The following is an 18,162-nucleotide window of genomic DNA, read 5'->3' as shown; positions in this document are numbered from 1 at the left end:
AGTACCAAGCACCAACAATCGCTAGGTTAACCCATTCCCTGTGTACAACAAAGATAGCTAGGATAAGATGTTACACAACTAAGTACTATAACTAAGTACGACATACAATAAGTGTGTACATTAAGTGCCATGACGTACAACATACAATAAGTGCGTAGGAGGGGTGGGAGGGGGAGGCTATTCAGAGTCTAGGTGAACTAGGTGAATATCAAAAACTATCAAGAATTTGTGCTTTACATAGGCAGGGAATCATGTTTTAAAGAGACTTAAAGAAAAGAAAAAAGACAATCAAAGATAATCATTTCAAATGGGAAACATAAAAGGTAAAAAAAAGGAATACACCAGTGCATATGTACATACATTATTAAAGAAAGCTTCTGCAAACATGTATGCAAGGAACTGACTGCACACCCTAAACAAACACACACACACACACACACGCACACACACGCACACGTCTCCACTGCATTATGTCTGGCTGTATCTGGGTCCAGGCCCAAGAAGAATCCCCTTTTCCTGGTGGACCTGGTTCTGGATCAAACCGGGGTCCACTACAGCACCCCACTGGAGGCGTTTGGAAGCTCTGTCATCAGCCTGTTTGACAAAGGCATTCTGGCCACGCACAATGTGCCACAGCTCGACAAGGTGAGAGAGATACGACTATCCAGTATCCCGCTTGGCTCACAATGGGGCTGCCCGTTCGCTTCTTCTCCGATGGCACTGGAGTAGTTACGTTTTGTTTTGATCTGCAGTTTGTGATGCAGCAGATGTTCTACGGCGGGGTTCCGCTGCTGGAGTCGGTTGGTTTGTGGGAGCCGGCGGTGTGTGTGCTCAGAGAGCAGGTCGGCGCGGCCCTGAGGCAGGCCTGCGGACCCCTGAGGGCCTACGCTGCTGAATACGAGCAGTACCTGGAACTGCACAACTCAGACTTGGACACCATGCTCAGGTACGCACCTCCAGAAGACGCTCCTCAGTGCACTCTTGCTGTGCACTATCAGTATAGTTTATGTTCTGCTAAATCACTATCGTCAATAGTGATTTAGCACTATTTTACCCAAAAGCAGCACTCAGATACATGTCCTCAAGAGTGTTTAAGCTATTTGGTCAAGGATATCAGGGATCAGATCCTGGCCCCTTGTCTTATTACACCTTTATTTACACTACCATTGATATGATTTAGTTATGAATCACGTGAGAAAAGCTCCCCCGTCTATCGCCTGTCAGGAGACGGCTGAACGTGTTCTCTTTGGTTTGTCCGCCAGGGCTCAGAAGCAGGTGGAGCAGTCAGCGCAGGAGGTGAAGAAGAAGGTGCTGGAGATCCTGAAGGAGAAGACGAGGCTGGAGACCTCCTTGCCCTCCCTCATCGTGATTGGTCCGTTTGCCGTCAGTGTGGAAAGCGTGCGCCAGGCTCTCTCTAAGAAGCAGAAGGCCGTGGCCAACGGCATGATAGACCACCTTGCCTCCACGCTACGAAAGCAGGTCGACCTGGTGAGCCCAAGATAGGATGGCTGATTGTATGTTGTTCGTCCTGGCACTTAAAAACAGTACTTAGCATTGTGTAGCATTTTATCCTAGCTAGCTTTGTTGTATGGGTTAACCTAACAATTGTTAGTGCTTGGCACTTGGCTCTATGAACATCCTTACTGTACAGACGGCGATATATTGTTGTTTCTCTTTCTTCAGACAAATGTACCCTTTGGATAAAAGCGTCTGCTAAATGCCCTCAATGTAAATGTATATGTAGGTGACTCACGGCTGATAACTCATGTACACATTGAGATGTTCTCTTTTAGGTTCCCCCCCATAGTTATGGATCACTGCCCCTCTCCGTCATGATCACGATGCATCATGATCTACTGTGCGTTTGTCCAGGCCTGCGAGCAGTGCAAGGCCATCAGCAAGAAGCTGAATGAGAAGCCCAGCAGCATCGAGGAACTTACCGAACAAAGAGACTGGATGCAGCAGATCCCTGACCTGCTCAAGAGTCACCAGGTATGGATAAGAAAGTAGATAAAGGCTTCTAGACCCTTGTTCCACTCAATCACCTCTGAACGGACCCATCTGCCCCTAACAGGAGGTTCTGGAGAAGGCCCTGTCGGACTACGACCTGGTGGATGAGTTCTTCTGCAGTCTGTCTAAGGAAGATTTCAACGCAAAGTAAGACCGCTGACGGCACAGCATAGTACTACTGATACTACCTAGTACCTTCACTTATACGTACTATTTATACACTTCAGTCGTTCAGCACTCACGTGAATTGGGGAGCAGGCTTGAGTTGGGAATCTTGCTCTAGTCTACGTTTAGACGGCGGGCATGGGGGATCAAACACACAAACACAGCTGGGAAAACCCTAATCTCTATGCTTTCCTGCCCTATAACTGATGGTATGATGTTGAGCTTTTTGTAATCTGTTGTGTGTCATGTGTTGAGATGGGACCTGTTTGGGGAAAGGTGCATATGAAGTTGTTCTTGACTCGCGCTGACCGTGGCGGGGGCTGTGTTCAGGTGGACCGCCATCGGCTGGCCTCAGAAGATCCTGAACCAGATGGAAGAGGTGGCTGCCCAGCACGTAGAGGACGAGCAGAGCTTCCAGAAGATCCAGCTGGTGGACCACAACCATTTCCAGGAGAGGCTGGACTCACTGCAGGTGGGTTTAGCAGAATATTGTGAGAGAGTTCTGGTGCCGTGGTTCCCAGCCTTTGACTTTAGGTTTGCCACTTAATGGTCATCAAGACCTTTCACAGACCACCTCATGTAAATACACATGCAATGGCCGGTTAGTACATGGCCAGTAAGAAGGACATGGCCAGTGGGAACCAGTGGAAAGATAGTCAGTAACCCTGCCGCTGTGTTTATTTAGCAAACAACAATACAAATAAAACATCAATGGAAAACATGATTTAATGCACAAAGGTTAACTCTTTGTTTGAAATAACATGCCATAATACTATATTTAATTCAGCAATATTCATTATTTATTTATATAAGTATTTTGATTAATATAAATGTGTATTTTAAGAATATAATCCCATGTACCACCTGCAGTACCCTTGCAGACCACCAGTGATATACTGTATGTACCTAAGGTTAAAAACACTGTTCTAGTGTTATGGATTATTAGCCATCATTACATTACCTTAGTTTCTGTTCCACATTTCTATGACGATTTAGGTTGTTTAAAATGCTAAAACATAATAAGTGTCATAGATAAAGTGTCATATCGTTATTTCAAATCATTTTCATAACCCTCATTTTTAAAGCACACCACAGCTTACCAAGGGTAATGTGTGAAACGTTTGGAAAGGATAGGATTGCTAATTCCCGGCCCATGCCTCTTAGATGTTGGTGGCTGGGTTTTCTGCCCACTCAGACGTTGCCCGGGCCCATGAGACAGCCAATGAGGTGAGGCGCCTGGCCAAACAGATCCAGGAGTCCCAGGTAATGGCCCAGACGTACAACAACCGGGAGCGTCTCTTCGGGAATCCCATCACAAATGTAAGCATCAAGGCCTACGTCTTCCACCTCCTGAATAGCTCGGAGGATACCATTGGTTGTATTTCCCATTTTATTGTGTTACTAAACCCTTTGGTTTGCTGTGATAGAAAATAACAGACTACTATCCAAGTTGGTGTGTGAGTTTAAGATGTTCTCTCTTATGTATGTCTCTGATATCCCCTTTCTGTGTTAATATGTTCTATAAGACTTCAATTCGAATGAAAAACCAACTGGTCCCCACAAACTGGAAATAAACCTGCGTTAGTCCACAGGTCAACCTAGCCTTATTCCTTTTCCCTAACACTGCATTGTTGTGCAGTACGACCGCCTCCAGAAGCTGACCAAGGACTTCCAGCCGTTCAGGGACCTGTGGGCCACCACGTCCGACTGGCTGCGCTGGCACGACAGCTGGATGAACGACCCGCTGAGCGCCATCGACCCCGAGCTGCTGGAGCGCAACGTGAACCAAGCCTTCCAGAGCATGCACAAGTGTGTGAAACAGCTCAAGGACGTCTCCGGTGAGCCACTGTGAGGGGGCTAGCCAGGGGCCTACAAGCCTACAGTGACAGTGGACAGTGTGCTTTATGCTGTTGTGTCCTGGGGCAGCAGTGCTGTAGGCGACAGGAGCAGAACTGATAAGGCTGGCTCTATAATGGGCTCTTGACCCTCTGGGATGTGTTGTGGAGGTCCACCCCCAAGGCCATACTAGAGGACAACAGCACGGCCACCTGTTGCATAGTATATCTTTTAGTATAAGTGCTTTTAGTTAGTAATAATAATAGTTAGTTAATTATTCCCTGATTTTCATGTCATGTAAATAATATTCGTGTATATTTTCTTTCTATTACTGTTTTAACACTGACATCAAACAGTTGATCCCAGTGTTTTTACTTTTGTAACTTTTGTGTGTTGTACGGTGAGCAGCGATCGAGCGCTCTTCCATGTGTTGTAACAAGTGTCAGTGAGGCTTGTGTGATTGTGTGCATATTTATTTGAGTACACTATTTGACAGTGAGTCTGTCAAAAAGTATAGGATTTAATTTGGCAGCGATTGACCAAGCGTTCCTTCCACCTTAGTCTGCAAGGCGGTGGCGGTCGAAATCTGCAGCAAGATAGAGGACTTCCGGCCCTACATCCCCTTGATCCAGGGCCTGAGGAACCCGGGGATGAGGATGCGCCACTGGCAGCAGCTCTCGGATGACATCCAGATGAACGTGAAGCCCAAGGCCAACCTCACCTTCTCCCGCTGCCTGGAGATGGGTCTGCACAACCACGTGGAGGAGATAGCCGCTGCTTCTGAGGGGGCTGGGAAGGAGTACGCCATCGAACAGGTAGCGTGGTCGCCTCAGGACTCTTCTGTAGAACGGGATCTATTTTGATCTTATCTGTATGTCTGCCTCCAGTGTACAGCCTGATGGCTGTACACTGGAGGCAGACATAGGGCAAGCTAAATATGAAAATGCTGTTGAACTCCAAGACCGGTTTCTAGTTCATGTTTTTCATCGTGCTCAATGTTTTTCTTTTGGGGTTGCGATGTGGAATTCAATATTTTCTTTTTAAAATGGCAGTAGGTACTACGTAAGAGATGTTATGTGAGTGTAATTTGTTGGTTTGGAGAATCCATCCTACCTGTCAATCACATATGCGTGAAATGCAAAGCTTCTCAAGCACGGAGAAGCGTAGTGAGGGAGGGGTGGTTTTATGGTGTTATATTCCCAAACGAATTCTGCGCTCTGTCCTACAACTCTTGCATCTTACCTACAGCGGCTTTAACCGATATGTGCTGCTCAAACACTTCCTGTCTGTCCAACGCAGGCCCTTGATAAGATGGAGAAGGACTGGTCCACGGTGGCATTTGATGTAGTGGCCTACAAGGACACAGGCACCTACATCCTGAAGAGCCCCGAAGAGGCGTCCCAGCTGCTGGACGACCACATCGTCATGACCCAGAGCATGTCCTTCTCACCCTACAAGAAGGCCTTTGAGGAGCGCATCAGCAGCTGGGAGAGCAAGCTCCGGATGACCCAGGTACACACATGCATGCACACACACACACACACACACATTTTCACACACGCACACACAATAGCTGCTTTCACATATGGACGTGCATCCGTCTGTTCTGCGTAGATTCTACGGAGGTGCCGTATATGTGAATGACATATCCTGACATTGGACCTCCTGAAAAAATACTACCCCCGAGGTAGTATGTTCTCCGTAGGAAATGCTAATTACCTTATATGTGAATGAGCAGTAGGATGTCGGCATTTCACACCAGTTGAGTGGGCGTGTTGATGACACTTCGGACCCTAATCGATAATCAGCCTATTGCCTTTTGTTCGCTGACGTAGGCTCAGGGTTGGCAGTGGGTCTGCTTATAGGTTTGAATATGGTCGGAATGAAGCGGCCACTGATTATTGACAGGCTGTGTACTTTATTCTTAGTTTCACTAACTTTACAGTAGGGCCTACACGTTTGCACAGACACAACCGGACGTTCATTACCTCACAAAACTGACACACGCTACCGCTCGCTCTCCTCGCTCGTCCACACACACACACACACACACACACACACACACACACACTGCCATTCTCGCGCACACACATGCGCTACTCTCGTAACAATTATTATTGACAACAGTTAGCTGAACATTATAGGGTCCCGTCCTTCCACTCCCTGTTTTCTCAGTTAAACACAGAAATCAACTACATTTGTCCCAGTGTTTGTTAGATGTGAAATTAAGCCAAAAAAGACGCTCTCTTCCTCCAGTAACGCAGTCGTTTGCGTCACCTTTCTTGTTCGTCATTTCTTCTATTTGTCTGTAACTCATGCTCCAATCTTTCATCGATCGATGCGGATGTTGTGGATGCAACAGAATATATGCATCGCTGCAGTCTGCGGTCAAACCAAAACAAACCCGATCCCGCCTCTTGCGACCCTACGTCATATGCCGCCCCTTGCAAGCCGGGCATCAAGTGTGAATAAGTGTGAATGACCCTCACGGTCGAACCTCCTGCTCCACAAATTCAGAGAAAAGACGGAGGTCATATGTGAAAGCAGCTATTGTCTCGCACACACACATACACACACACACACACAGAATCACCCAGGCACACGCTTTCAAACAAACACACACACACACACACACACACACACACACACACACACACCTTGTCACACACACAGACACACACACACACATACACATTGTCACACACACAGACACACACACACACATACACATTGTCTCACACACACACACACACACACACACACACACACACACACACACACACACACAAACACACCCATTCAAACAAACACACACACACACACACACACACACACACCTGTACTCAGGCACAACCACACTTTCTCATTAACACACACCTCATACATACACACATGCATTTTTTTTATTAATAAATACGGTGCAACTGTCACTGATCTGGTTGTGTCCGGCTCTGTTGCCCACTGCTGGTTGGCTGAAGGACGTGATGGAGGAGTGGCTCACCTGCCAGCGCTCCTGGCTCTACCTGGAGCCCATCTTCAGCTCGGATGACATCAACCGGCAGCTTCCTGTGGAGGCCAAGAGGTACCAGAGCATGGAGAGGATGTGGAGGAAGATCATGAAGAGCGCCTTTGACAACAGACAGGTGGGCGTGCTGACACACTGTTCCGGTCCTGGGATATGAGAGTATTACTGCCATTCTACCCGAGAGACTGTTAGAAACAGCTTGACTTAAGGGGACACCTGGATGATTGCTGTGTGTGCATGTTTCTGGTATGATGGTAACTGTGTCTGTCTCTAGGTGATCGACGTGTGTCCAAATCCCCGTCTGCTGGAGAGCTTGAGGGAATGTAACAAGCTGCTGGAGCAGGTCCAGAAGGGGCTCAGTGAATACCTGGAGACCAAAAGAGGCTCCTTCCCCAGGTACGTGACCCTATAGAGCTATGCTCCTTCCCCACGTACATGAAGGACTTCCACTGGAACGGATGCAATTTGCAGCATCTTGTCAAGTCTGTGTTTGACTCTGAACTATATGTGATGACTGATGACACTTTGGAGTACTGGGTCTTTGGCTCTTCTTGAGAGAAGAGCCATGTTCTTTAAGTTCAAGTTCAAGTTCAATTAGAGTACAGTGTACTATAAAGTTAGCCTGGAAATCCAGACCCACATCTAGAAAGCTGTAGGGTCTGGCAACGAGTAGTGAAAATAGCCCAACTCGAGGGGCGGCACCAAGCATGCATTTGAAAATATCACTGCACACAATTGGACCTTGGATAACACTACGACCAATCAGAAGAATTATCCAGACTAGTGGAGCTAACCAATAGATAAGACTCTTGCCGTAGCCGGTCGGTAAAACAGCAACGCTTTTGGCCCGCCTATATTAGATACACCGATGTGATTAGTTAATGTTCTGGGCCAGGGGAATTGGGGAGTGAGTATATTGCTCGTTCCCAGAGTGACTCGCTGAGCAAATTCTAATTGTGCTCTTGCAAGAACTCCGGATTTCCAGGGTACTATAAACTTTAAAGGGCAATGAAATGCTTTTTGCCCTTGGCTCTCTCTCAGCCCCAAAATAACTATACGATTTACAAGATCACAGCTTAAGAAATAAGTTAAATGAAAAATATAAATACATCTCACACCATGACATTGTAAAAACAGAATAGTAATAAATATTAAATACAGAGGTAAAAGGAAAACAGAGACACCACACACTGATAGAGAACTTAACAGCCAGCTACAGTAAAGTGCCAGTGTTTAACAGTCTGACCGCCTGAGGGTAGAAACTATTCCTCAGGCGAGAGGTCCGGGCCCTAATACACCTTAACCTCTTCCCTGACGGGAGGTGATCAAAGAGATTGTAAGCTGGGTGGCTTGGGTCTTTCATGATTGAGAAAGCCTTCTTCTTGCAGCGGGTGGAGTATATGTCCTTTAACTGTGGTAGTGGTGAGCCTATGATTTTGGATGCAGTCTTAACAGTTCTCATCAAGATCTTGTAGTCATGTGCAGTGATGTTACCAAACCGTACAAGTATACAACCAGTTAAAATGCTTTCTATGGTGGACCGATAAAAGTTGAGAAGGGTTACTGTAGACATACCAAACCTCTTTAAACATCTAAGAAAATACAGTCTCTGTTGTGCTTTTTTAGTAACATGTGCAACATGTAAGAACCAGGTGAGGGAGTCAGCAATATGAATGCCTAAAAAATTAAATCTGCACCCAGCCTCAACAGGAGGGTTATTAATATGCACTGGAGCTTTAGGAGTTCCCTAACATCTAAAATAAATTATAAGCTCCTTTGTTTTTTCCACATTAAGAGACAAGTTGTTATTATCACACCATATTGACAGATTCCTCACTTCATCCCTATACGCAGCCTCATTGTTGTCTTTGATTAGTCCAATCACTGTAGTATCATCTGCAAACTTGACAACGTAATTTGTAGGATGTTTTTCTACAGTCATAAGTATACAAACTACAAAGCAAGGGGCTGAGACAGCAGCCTTGTGGAGCACCTGTGTTTAGAACAGTGATATTTGTGTACATGTTACCAACTTTTACCAACCGAGGCCATTCTGTCAGAAAACTATGTATCCACCTGCAGATGGCACTGCAGAGGCCCAGATCTGTCAGCCTAGACATCAAAGTGGATGGGATAATTGTGTTAAAAGCACTGCTGTGGTCCACAAACATTAGTCTGACATAAGAGTCCCTGCCCTCTAAGTGTCCTAACACAGTATGCAAAACTAAGGATACTGCATCATCCACACTCAAATGGGTCGTAATGGGTCGGTATTTACTACGTTAACATTGATGTATTCCCTTACAAGTTTCTCAAAGCATTTCATGATTACAGAAGTAAAGGCAACTGGTCTAAAATCATTCAGACAGGATGCCAGAGGTTTTTTTGGCACTGGCACAATAATGGATTTCTTGAAACATGTTGGAAATACAGAGAGATCGAGGGATACGTTAAAAATAAGGACCCGTGGCGTGCAGCTTGACCTGCTTTAGCAGATTTGAAAACCTTGTGTACATCCACCTCTGTCACCTGCGGTAATGTCCCGCTAAAGGAGAGTGGGATGGTTAAGGTCCTGCGCCCGCGTGTTGGTGAGACCGGGCTCGAATGCTCGAAGCGTGAGTAGAAGGAGTTCAGTTCATCTGGGAATGAAGCGGAGGTGTTGCTGATTCCCCCCGGCCTTGCTTCATAGCCTGTTATGGTCCTCAACCCCTGCCATACACGCTTAGAGTCACCGCCTTGGCAATAGTTTTCCAGTTTATCCCAGTATTGATTTTTGGCAGTTGTAATAACTTTCCTTGGCTCGTACCTCGCTCCTTTATAGTGCTCCATGTCCCCCTCTTTAAAAGCGTTGGATCTTTCTCTCAGCCTTTGCCGGACAGCGCTATTAATCCATGGTTCATGGTTCAGGTGGGAACCAATGGTACGAGTGGGAATACAGTTATCTACGCAGAATTTGATACAGTCAGTTACCGTGTCAGCATTATCACTCATGTTGTGTGGATCTCTGAAAACCTTCCAAACAACCCTGGAGTTTGAGCTCTTCTTCTACCGACCAGCCCTGTACTGATCACTGGATTGGTCTTTCCCTCTTTCCTTCCTGCTTTTAAACTGGTAGCAAGAGCATGGGCGAGTGGTCGGATTTCCCAAAATGCGGCCTTGTATGCCCCTTTAATGGTGGAGTTTTATTTCCCTTAGTAAAGCAGTTGACATGCTGGTAGTATTTTGGTGGTACCGATTTTAATTGGCACTGGTTGAAGTCCCCCGCTACAATGGGGATGGCATGTGGGTGCTTGTTCTCAAAACTGTTGATTGTGCCATGGAGAGCCTCCAGGGCGATTGCGGTGCTGGCATCGGGTGGTATGTAAACCGCCGTGAGCAGGACACAGGGGAATCCTCTCGGCGAGTAGAATGGCCGACACTTTATGGTAAGGTGTTCAAGAACGGGAGAGCGGGATTGTGAGATCATCTCCACACCAGTGCACCAGGAGCTGTTCACCAGGAGCCACACTCCCCCTCCCTTTGACTTGCCAGTCGCGTCCACTGAGCGGTCCAGTCGCTGCACAGAGAAGCCTTCTGGTTGTATGGCGCTGTTTGGGATGTTAGGCTTTAGCCACGTTTCAGAGAAATAGAACACGCAAAAACAGTTCCTCATGTCCCGCTGGGAATTGATGCGACAGTGAAGCTCGTCAACTTTGTTAGCAATTGACTTTATAATTGGCAAGCAAAATGCTCGGATGGGTTAGGTCGGTAGACCTGGGTTAGGTGGGATGGGTTAGGTCTGATCAGAGGCCTAGTAGGACGTCGCCGTAGTCTCACCAGTAGTCCACCACGTCTTCCTCGCTTCCGACCGTGTTTGTTTGTGGCCAGTTTTCCGGGATGCATCCTGTTTGGCAATGTCCCTTGGTATATCCGGCATGTTCTCTTATGTTCAGTAGAGTCTGGCGGTCATAGCTGATTGTTGAAGACATATATATCAGACGTATATCCAAAAATACTGGTAATTAGGACTAAACTAACAAAAGGCAGAGAGAGGCTAGTAGCTTGTCGCCATCGGTCGGCGCCATTACGCACGCACGTCACTATAACCTTGTAGTGTTCTCGTGCAGTGTGTTGTAACTCTGACTAAACACTGAGTTAAACCGTAGTAAGGTTGACCATTTACTGTCACACTTCCTCATTAACGGACGGTTAAAACTGCAAATAGAAGAATACAAAAATATTGTGTGTCCGTTTATTACTAAACATCACGTTGTACATAGTTTTAAATAATAATATAAACTGTCTAACACTGTATGTAGACATTCTGATTGCTAATTGCATTGTTTTAAGCCTGTACACAATTCCAATCCAAAAACGTTTTTAAAAAACACATCAAACATCATTTTTAACTAAATCACCATAATATAGTACCTTAAACATGTCCTCTATTGATTGAACAAACTTTCGGCATTGCCTCTTTGATGCTTCCAAGTGGATGCTAGCGGATTACATTCAGACGATGCACATGTCTGCCATTCCTTCTACACTGGTAATGCCGCCTTCAAAATGGCTCAGCGATTCGGAAGCTCTTACGTGTATTTACGCAAACCATCCCTTCTTCCGAAATAAGAGTGTTCAGGAAACACCCATCAGAAGTTCGTAGGCTATGACATAAAACCAGAAAGACAGACCGTTCTTGAGACTAGACGCTTTTTTTTTTGCGCTTCTTTGCTGAATCAGATGAATCAGTTATTAGAACTGCTTGCGATGGTTGAACATGAGCGAGAATTTATCAGGTGATGTTTATAATTGTTAGCTATAATGTATCGTATTACAAATGTTAGAATGGGTGTTAAGTTCACCTCTAGTGCTTGCTGCAAGTTTAGTTTAGTGTATCAATGAAATGGGCAGCCATTGTTGTGACGTGTTGTGACGAGGACTCGGGTTGCTTTACTTCCACACGAAACACGAAAAATCCGACCCAACAACCCAAGTGTTCAAAGCACTTTCCTCCGAGCTCAAGGTCCAAACCTCCGAAACTTTACTGGTAGTAACGAGACGCCTCGTCAGTGATCGTCAGCTCACGCTTACGCGTGTTCCCGACAGCGACCGTTCATGTGCACTGCATTCGGAAACTAAAAGTTCTTCACAGCAGGTTTATTTTATAAAAAATTATAAAAACAAGTCAGAACTAAACAGAACTTAGTAGGATCAAGTTTGCACGCCTTTATTTCCTTGTAGCCTATCACCTACTATCCTTTTGCTTTTATCTATGAGAAGCACATTGTATTGCCACTATATGGAAGGCTACACTTGCCCTTATCTAGAGCTGGTTTACCAGTACACAACGTTTAAAACTGAGCAAAGTCATGTGCACATGAACGGTCGCTGTCGGGAACACGCGTAAGCGTGAGCATCATCGCTGGTGAGCCGTCGTTATCACCAGGACCATGAACGTGCCTTAAAATGGCAAAATAATATGAATTTATACATTAGCTAATTTCAACTGTAAAGTAATTATCCACATCTCGTTTTACATATAATTATTTAAGAAATAAATGTAAGAAAATTAAATGGAATGCCTGGAGAGGCAACACAAACCTACTGTGGAAGCTGTGAATGTTGTGGCGTCACAATCCACAATCCAAGTTGTTGCACATTGGGATTTTTATTATAATTACAACTGTCGATGTGTGACCCCAGGATATATATATAGTCTACAGGTATCAAGGTGCTGGTAACAGATCGATGGTTGTCTTGTTTCTTCAGATTCTACTTCCTGTCAGACGACGAGCTCCTGGAGATCCTGTCCCAGACCAAGGACCCCACCGCTGTTCAGCCTCACCTGCGCAAGTGCTTTGAGAACATTGCTCGGGTCGGTCCTGACAGGCGTTTATTGTAGCTTCCCTGAAACTCCCTTTACTCAACATTTATACATAAAAAGCTATTACAAATATGAGAAAAAAGCAGAAACTGATTTATTTGAAAAAAAAAGCCAAAATAAATAGAAAAGAACAACAGGTAAAGATACAAAATTAACATTTATTAAATTAAGTCAATAGGAAGCCAGCATGACCAGTGTGTACGCAGCAAGTACAAGTGAAAAATGATGTAGTGTCAGCAGCCATTTCAATACCCTCAGGGAAAGACAAATACTAATATACTTTGTGAAGAATTTTATACTTTCATGCGGGTCAAAATGACAACAAATTGTCGGGCCCCAGTTGACTAGCATTTGGTCTATTACGGCCCGCAACCTCAATTGGGTTTGACACCCCTGGTCTATACGCTGTCCATATCCACTTTTTTTCTCTTCACCCATATCCCTGTCTGTCCTCCCATTGAACCTTCCACCTCAAAACGTAGTCTGTAACGTTCCGTTTATGTTTGCTGCGTATTTGTTTATATGTCAAGCTCTGTGTTCAGCGTGAGTTTGAGTTTCATTCCTTTTTGCTGTCGTTGTGGTAATGCGAGTCCAATGACGTCCCCCCTGCTCTGCCCCCAGCTGAAGTTCCAGGCAGACCTGCAGATCACCCACATGTACTCCGGGGAGGGCGAGGAGGTGGAGCTGCTGCAGCCCGTGAGGCCCAGCGGGAACGTGGAGAACTGGCTGAGGGACGTGGAGAGGTCCATGAAGGCCAGTCTGAGGGACAACATCCACAACTCCCTGCTGGTCTACCCTGAGGTCTGGCAGGATTACTGTACCACTTCTAGACCTGTACACACACATTTAGCTCAGGAGGTAGAGCGAGTTGGCTGGTAACCGCAAGGTTGCTGGTTTGATCCCCGGCTCCTCCTAGCTCCTAGTGTCGTGGTGTCCCTGAGCGAGACGCCTCACCCTAATTGCTCCTGACGAGCTGGCTGTGGCCCTGCGTGGTCGACTCTGCCGTGAATGTGTGCATGAGTGGGTGAATGTCAGTCAACACTGTAAAGCGCTTTGGATAAAAACGCTATATAAATGAGGACCATTTACCTGCGGTTTCCTTTCTACATATTGCCTTCCCAGTGATTTAAAGCTTTTTTTTTTTTTTTTTTACTATACTCTCGTATACGTATGTCTTGTAAGTGCTGTGTGTTGTGCTCTTGGCACCCCATAGAAACCCCGCACCGAGTGGGTGTTGTCCTGGCCGGGGCAGGTGGTGATAGCCGGCTGCCAGGTGTTCTGGACCACTGAGGTGTCCGAGGCCCTGGAACGCGGAGACCTGGCTCAATGCCTCTACCCTCAGCTCCAGACACAGGTAGGGTCAAGGGGGCCCCCCCGCTACTACCCCATCAGTCAGCTTGGGGTGTTATTATTCATCAGGGATTCTTTTGGAAAAAAAACAAAAGGCCACTGCTCTGTGTGTGTGTGCATATAATGACTCCTCAAGAAGCTTAAAGTTGCTTGCACAATTCTCCCACAAACACCCACTTTGGGAGCACCCAACTCTAGAGTGTTGGCAGTTGGTCAACACAGGTTCAACATGTTCGCCAATAAGAATCTTCACCTCAACGGTCAACATCCACCAACGGGTGTGGCACACTGACCCGTGGTAGTGTTTGTTGGGGCAGTGTGTAAGCACCTTAAGGGTATGTAACAGTTTTAGCAACTAGGACCTCTGTCTACGTGTTTTAAAAAATGCGATCCAAGCCATCGTGACAGTCGTAAAGGACAAATTGGGTTCCATAGGGGCAAGTGTGAGGGCTATTGTCAAAACACACTTCACACTCGCTTTAGCTCCGGTGTTTTAGTCGGAAGTAGCAGACTTCTTGTATTTTACTGTAGAATTTTCCCGGTTTAACACTTTGCCTTCATTTTAGTAAGAAAACAAAGAAAAGTCCAATTTCTTAAACAAACTGAACCCTTTCAACTGAAAAAAGTGATTGTAAGGTTAACTTGTCCTATAAGATTTGAAGTGTACGCTGTGTGTGGTGTTTAGCTGGGTGACTTGGTGCAGCTGGTGAGAGGCGGTCTATCCAAGATGCAGAGGGCTGTGCTCTCGGCTCTCATCGTCATCGAGGTCCACGCTAAGGATGTAGTGGCCAAGCTGGTGGAGGAGGGCATCTCCAGCATCAACGACTTTGAGTGGATCAGCCAGCTGAGGTTCAACTCGCTCAAGCATTGTGTTCTATCCAATAAGATTATCAATGCGTGAAGCATTGATTTTGAAATCTGTTGTTTGCAGATATTACTGGGATAAGGAGGACCTGTATGTCAGGGCAGTGAATGCAGAGTTCCTGTATGGATACGAGTACCTGGGCAACTCTGGCCGTCTGGTTATCACCCCTCTGACCGACAGGTGAGCTCCAAGCTGTTCAACTAAGAAACTTGCTCAGCAGGTACCTTAACGCTGATTTAAACACGCCCGGATTCTTCCAGGTGCTACCTGACCCTCACGGGGGCACTCCACCTGAAGTTTGGGGGGGCTCCGGCGGGACCAGCTGGGACGGGAAAGACAGAGACCACCAAGGATCTGGGCAAGGCTCTGGCCATTCAGACCGTGGTGTTCAACTGCTCCGACCAGCTGGACTTCATCGCCATGGGCAAGTTCCTTAAAGGACTGGCCACGTGAGTCCTATAGAGTCCTTCGCATCCCGCAGACATTTGTTTTACCCTGGACACCAAAGACGTTGTCACTCTAGACCTTATTGTTGTAGATATTGTAGTGGCTTGTTTGTGTTTCCTTCAGCTCCGGGGCCTGGGCGTGCTTTGATGAGTTTAACCGTATCGACGTGGAGGTGCTGTCTGTAGTCGCACAACAGATCACCACCATACAAAAGGCACAGCAGCAAAGGGTAGGCTGCCTCAGAAAATATATACATGGATCTTTATATGGATATTGGAATATGTATGAAAGAAATCCCTGCCGCTCAAACAGTAACAGCTAAAAGATTGGAAATTGAAATAAAATCTTTGCAATAATAAATTGATTCCCTATTGTTCCTCAACTCATTATGTGCAAACCAAATAACATGAACCAAGGTGCACTCACCACTCTCAGCTTAATGTGTGTGTGTGTGTGTGTGTGTGTGTGTGTGTGTGTGTGTGTGTGTGTGTGTGGCGGTTGCAGGCGGAGCGCTTTGTTTTTGAAGGGGCCGAGATCCCCCTCGTCCCCTCATGCGCCGTCTTCATCACCATGAACCCTGGTTATGCCGGCCGCACCGAACTACCTGACAACCTCAAGGTCCTCCCCTATGATGAGAAGATAATAACAGTCTACATTCACTCTAATCAGTACTAACTCATGTGTATTTCTATCCACTTCAGGCCCTGTTCCGGCCCATGGCTATGATGGTTCCTGACTATGCTATGATTGCGGAGATCTCTCTGTACTCGTTTGGCTTCAGCGACGCCAAAGTCCTCTCCAAAAAGATCACGTCCACCTTCAAGCTCTCCTCCGAACAGCTCAGCGCTCAGGTAAAGAAATACAGTTTAATCATGAACCTGAACTAGCGAAGAGATCGACAGCCAGCCAGACAAACTTGTGTACTTGTATTGCTGTTTGCAGGATCATTATGACTTTGGCATGAGAGCCGTGAAGACTGTGATCTCAGCTGCTGGAAACCTTAAGAGAGAGAATCAAGATATGGATGAGGTTAGAACATTCTTTGCCACAAAGACTGTTTTAAATTCATTAGAATAAATCAAATTCATACAAATATATCATTACACTGTTTCCTATTCCCCCTCTTCCCCCCAGGAGTTGATCTGCCTGCGGGCCATCCGAGACGTTAACGTCCCCAAGTTCCTCCAGGAGGACCTGAAGCTCTTCAACGGTATTGTGTCAGATCTGTTCCCCAAGATCAAGGAGGAGCCCATAGACTATGGCACCCTGGAGGAATCGATACGTAACGTCTGCAACAAGAGGAACCTCAAAGATGTCGATGGTGAGTGTGGTGTGTGAGTTTGGAAGCCCAAGCCAAAATTGCCCTGGCATATACTGCTAAATCAAGGATACTGGGACCGGAATCACTCAGTGTTTGAGTGCTGTGTGTTATATGTGTTGCAATTCTGTGAAAATATCTTATTTTTGTACGATTTTATCTTTTTGGGGGTTTAACGTATGGGTATAATGTTGGGGTACCGTGTATACGGGTACGGTGTCCGCAATAGTTTTCTTATGAAAGTTGCTGAACAAAACAGAACATTGTTAATGCAAATCAACTGTTGGCAAATAGACTATAGCACCCTCCGTAGGATGGGACCATCATCATATATCATACATATATCCACTAAAAAAACATCAATGTTTCTGCCAAGGCAGAAAATCCCAATACTAACATGTGCCGATTCATCCCCCCATCCTTACAAGGATAATGTTGATTGGTGATTGCTACCTACTGTCTTGTCAGGTTACATCACCAAGTGTATCCAGCTGTATGAGACTACAGTGGTAAGACATGGCCTGATGTTGGTGGGGCCAGCTGGATCAGGCAAAACCAAGGTGAGTAATTCAACCCTTTGCATCCCTCCTCATTGTTTACACGTATAATACCCCGGCATGATTTAGCAAGGTCAGCTAGTCAAGGGTATGTGCATATGTTCTAGTGCTACGAGATACTAGGAGCAGCCATCACAGCCCTCAAGGGCCAGCCGTCCGTGAGCGGGGGCGTGTACGAGGTGGTTCACACCTTCGTGCTCAACCCGAAGTCCATCACCATGGGGCAGCTCTACGGGCAGTTTGACCCGGTCACGCATGAATGGTAAGCAGGGATTCCCTAACCAGCGCAACAGAGTGAAACGTCCTTCACACGCAGACCCACGTCTTATCCCCTGGTAGGACTGACGGTATCCTGTCCTCGCTGATCCGCGGCGGGGCGGTGTCCATGAACGAGGACAAGAAGTGGTACATGTTCGACGGGCCCGTGGACGCCGTGTGGATCGAGAACATGAACACGGTGCTGGACGACAACAAGAAGCTGTGCCTCAGCTCCGGGGAGATCATGAAGCTCACCGATGTGAGCCCCTTTTATTATTTGAGGAAGCTCCTTGTTCCTGGTAATAGTGATGCGACTTGAAGTCACATGTTAATCAAGGGCAGGTAACAGTTAGGCAAGGACACCTACAGTTAGGCTGGGGGCATTGGAGATCAAACCTAGAAATCAAACACCTCAGCCACTACACTATCCTGCCAACTATAGCGCAACCAAAACATAGAAATCAACAA

General features: G+C 46.3%; 1 protein-coding gene across 1 annotated transcript in view; it reads left to right on the top strand.

The window, feature by feature from the left end:
* Positions 1-18,162, top strand: part of dnah1 (dynein, axonemal, heavy chain 1) — a gene marked incomplete at both ends in the record, with an annotated part of 65,869 nt that overhangs the window by 5,533 nt on the left and 42,174 nt on the right. The window contains 26 exons of the mRNA XM_084463485.1: positions 495-645; positions 753-946; positions 1,263-1,488; positions 1,873-1,992; positions 2,075-2,157; positions 2,506-2,647; positions 3,340-3,495; positions 3,815-4,013; positions 4,573-4,826; positions 5,311-5,523; positions 6,990-7,154; positions 7,311-7,432; positions 12,785-12,890; positions 13,521-13,700; positions 14,113-14,253; positions 14,935-15,098; positions 15,181-15,294; positions 15,375-15,563; positions 15,685-15,790; positions 16,066-16,179; positions 16,263-16,412; positions 16,504-16,590; positions 16,696-16,882; positions 17,348-17,439; positions 17,544-17,698; positions 17,776-17,953. Of these exons, the coding sequence (XP_084319611.1) occupies positions 495-645; positions 753-946; positions 1,263-1,488; positions 1,873-1,992; positions 2,075-2,157; positions 2,506-2,647; positions 3,340-3,495; positions 3,815-4,013; positions 4,573-4,826; positions 5,311-5,523; positions 6,990-7,154; positions 7,311-7,432; positions 12,785-12,890; positions 13,521-13,700; positions 14,113-14,253; positions 14,935-15,098; positions 15,181-15,294; positions 15,375-15,563; positions 15,685-15,790; positions 16,066-16,179; positions 16,263-16,412; positions 16,504-16,590; positions 16,696-16,882; positions 17,348-17,439; positions 17,544-17,698; positions 17,776-17,953 (3,988 nt within the window). The remainder of the gene's footprint in view (positions 1-494; positions 646-752; positions 947-1,262; positions 1,489-1,872; positions 1,993-2,074; positions 2,158-2,505; positions 2,648-3,339; positions 3,496-3,814; positions 4,014-4,572; positions 4,827-5,310; positions 5,524-6,989; positions 7,155-7,310; positions 7,433-12,784; positions 12,891-13,520; positions 13,701-14,112; positions 14,254-14,934; positions 15,099-15,180; positions 15,295-15,374; positions 15,564-15,684; positions 15,791-16,065; positions 16,180-16,262; positions 16,413-16,503; positions 16,591-16,695; positions 16,883-17,347; positions 17,440-17,543; positions 17,699-17,775; positions 17,954-18,162) is intronic.

The sequence above is a fragment of the Micromesistius poutassou genome (genome assembly GCF_964030765.1).
Source record: "Micromesistius poutassou genome assembly, chromosome: 2".
Classification (NCBI taxonomy): domain Eukaryota; kingdom Metazoa; phylum Chordata; class Actinopteri; order Gadiformes; family Gadidae; genus Micromesistius; species Micromesistius poutassou.
Note: the sequence above shows the minus strand (reverse complement) of the source record. Positions and strands in the feature narration are given on the sequence as shown.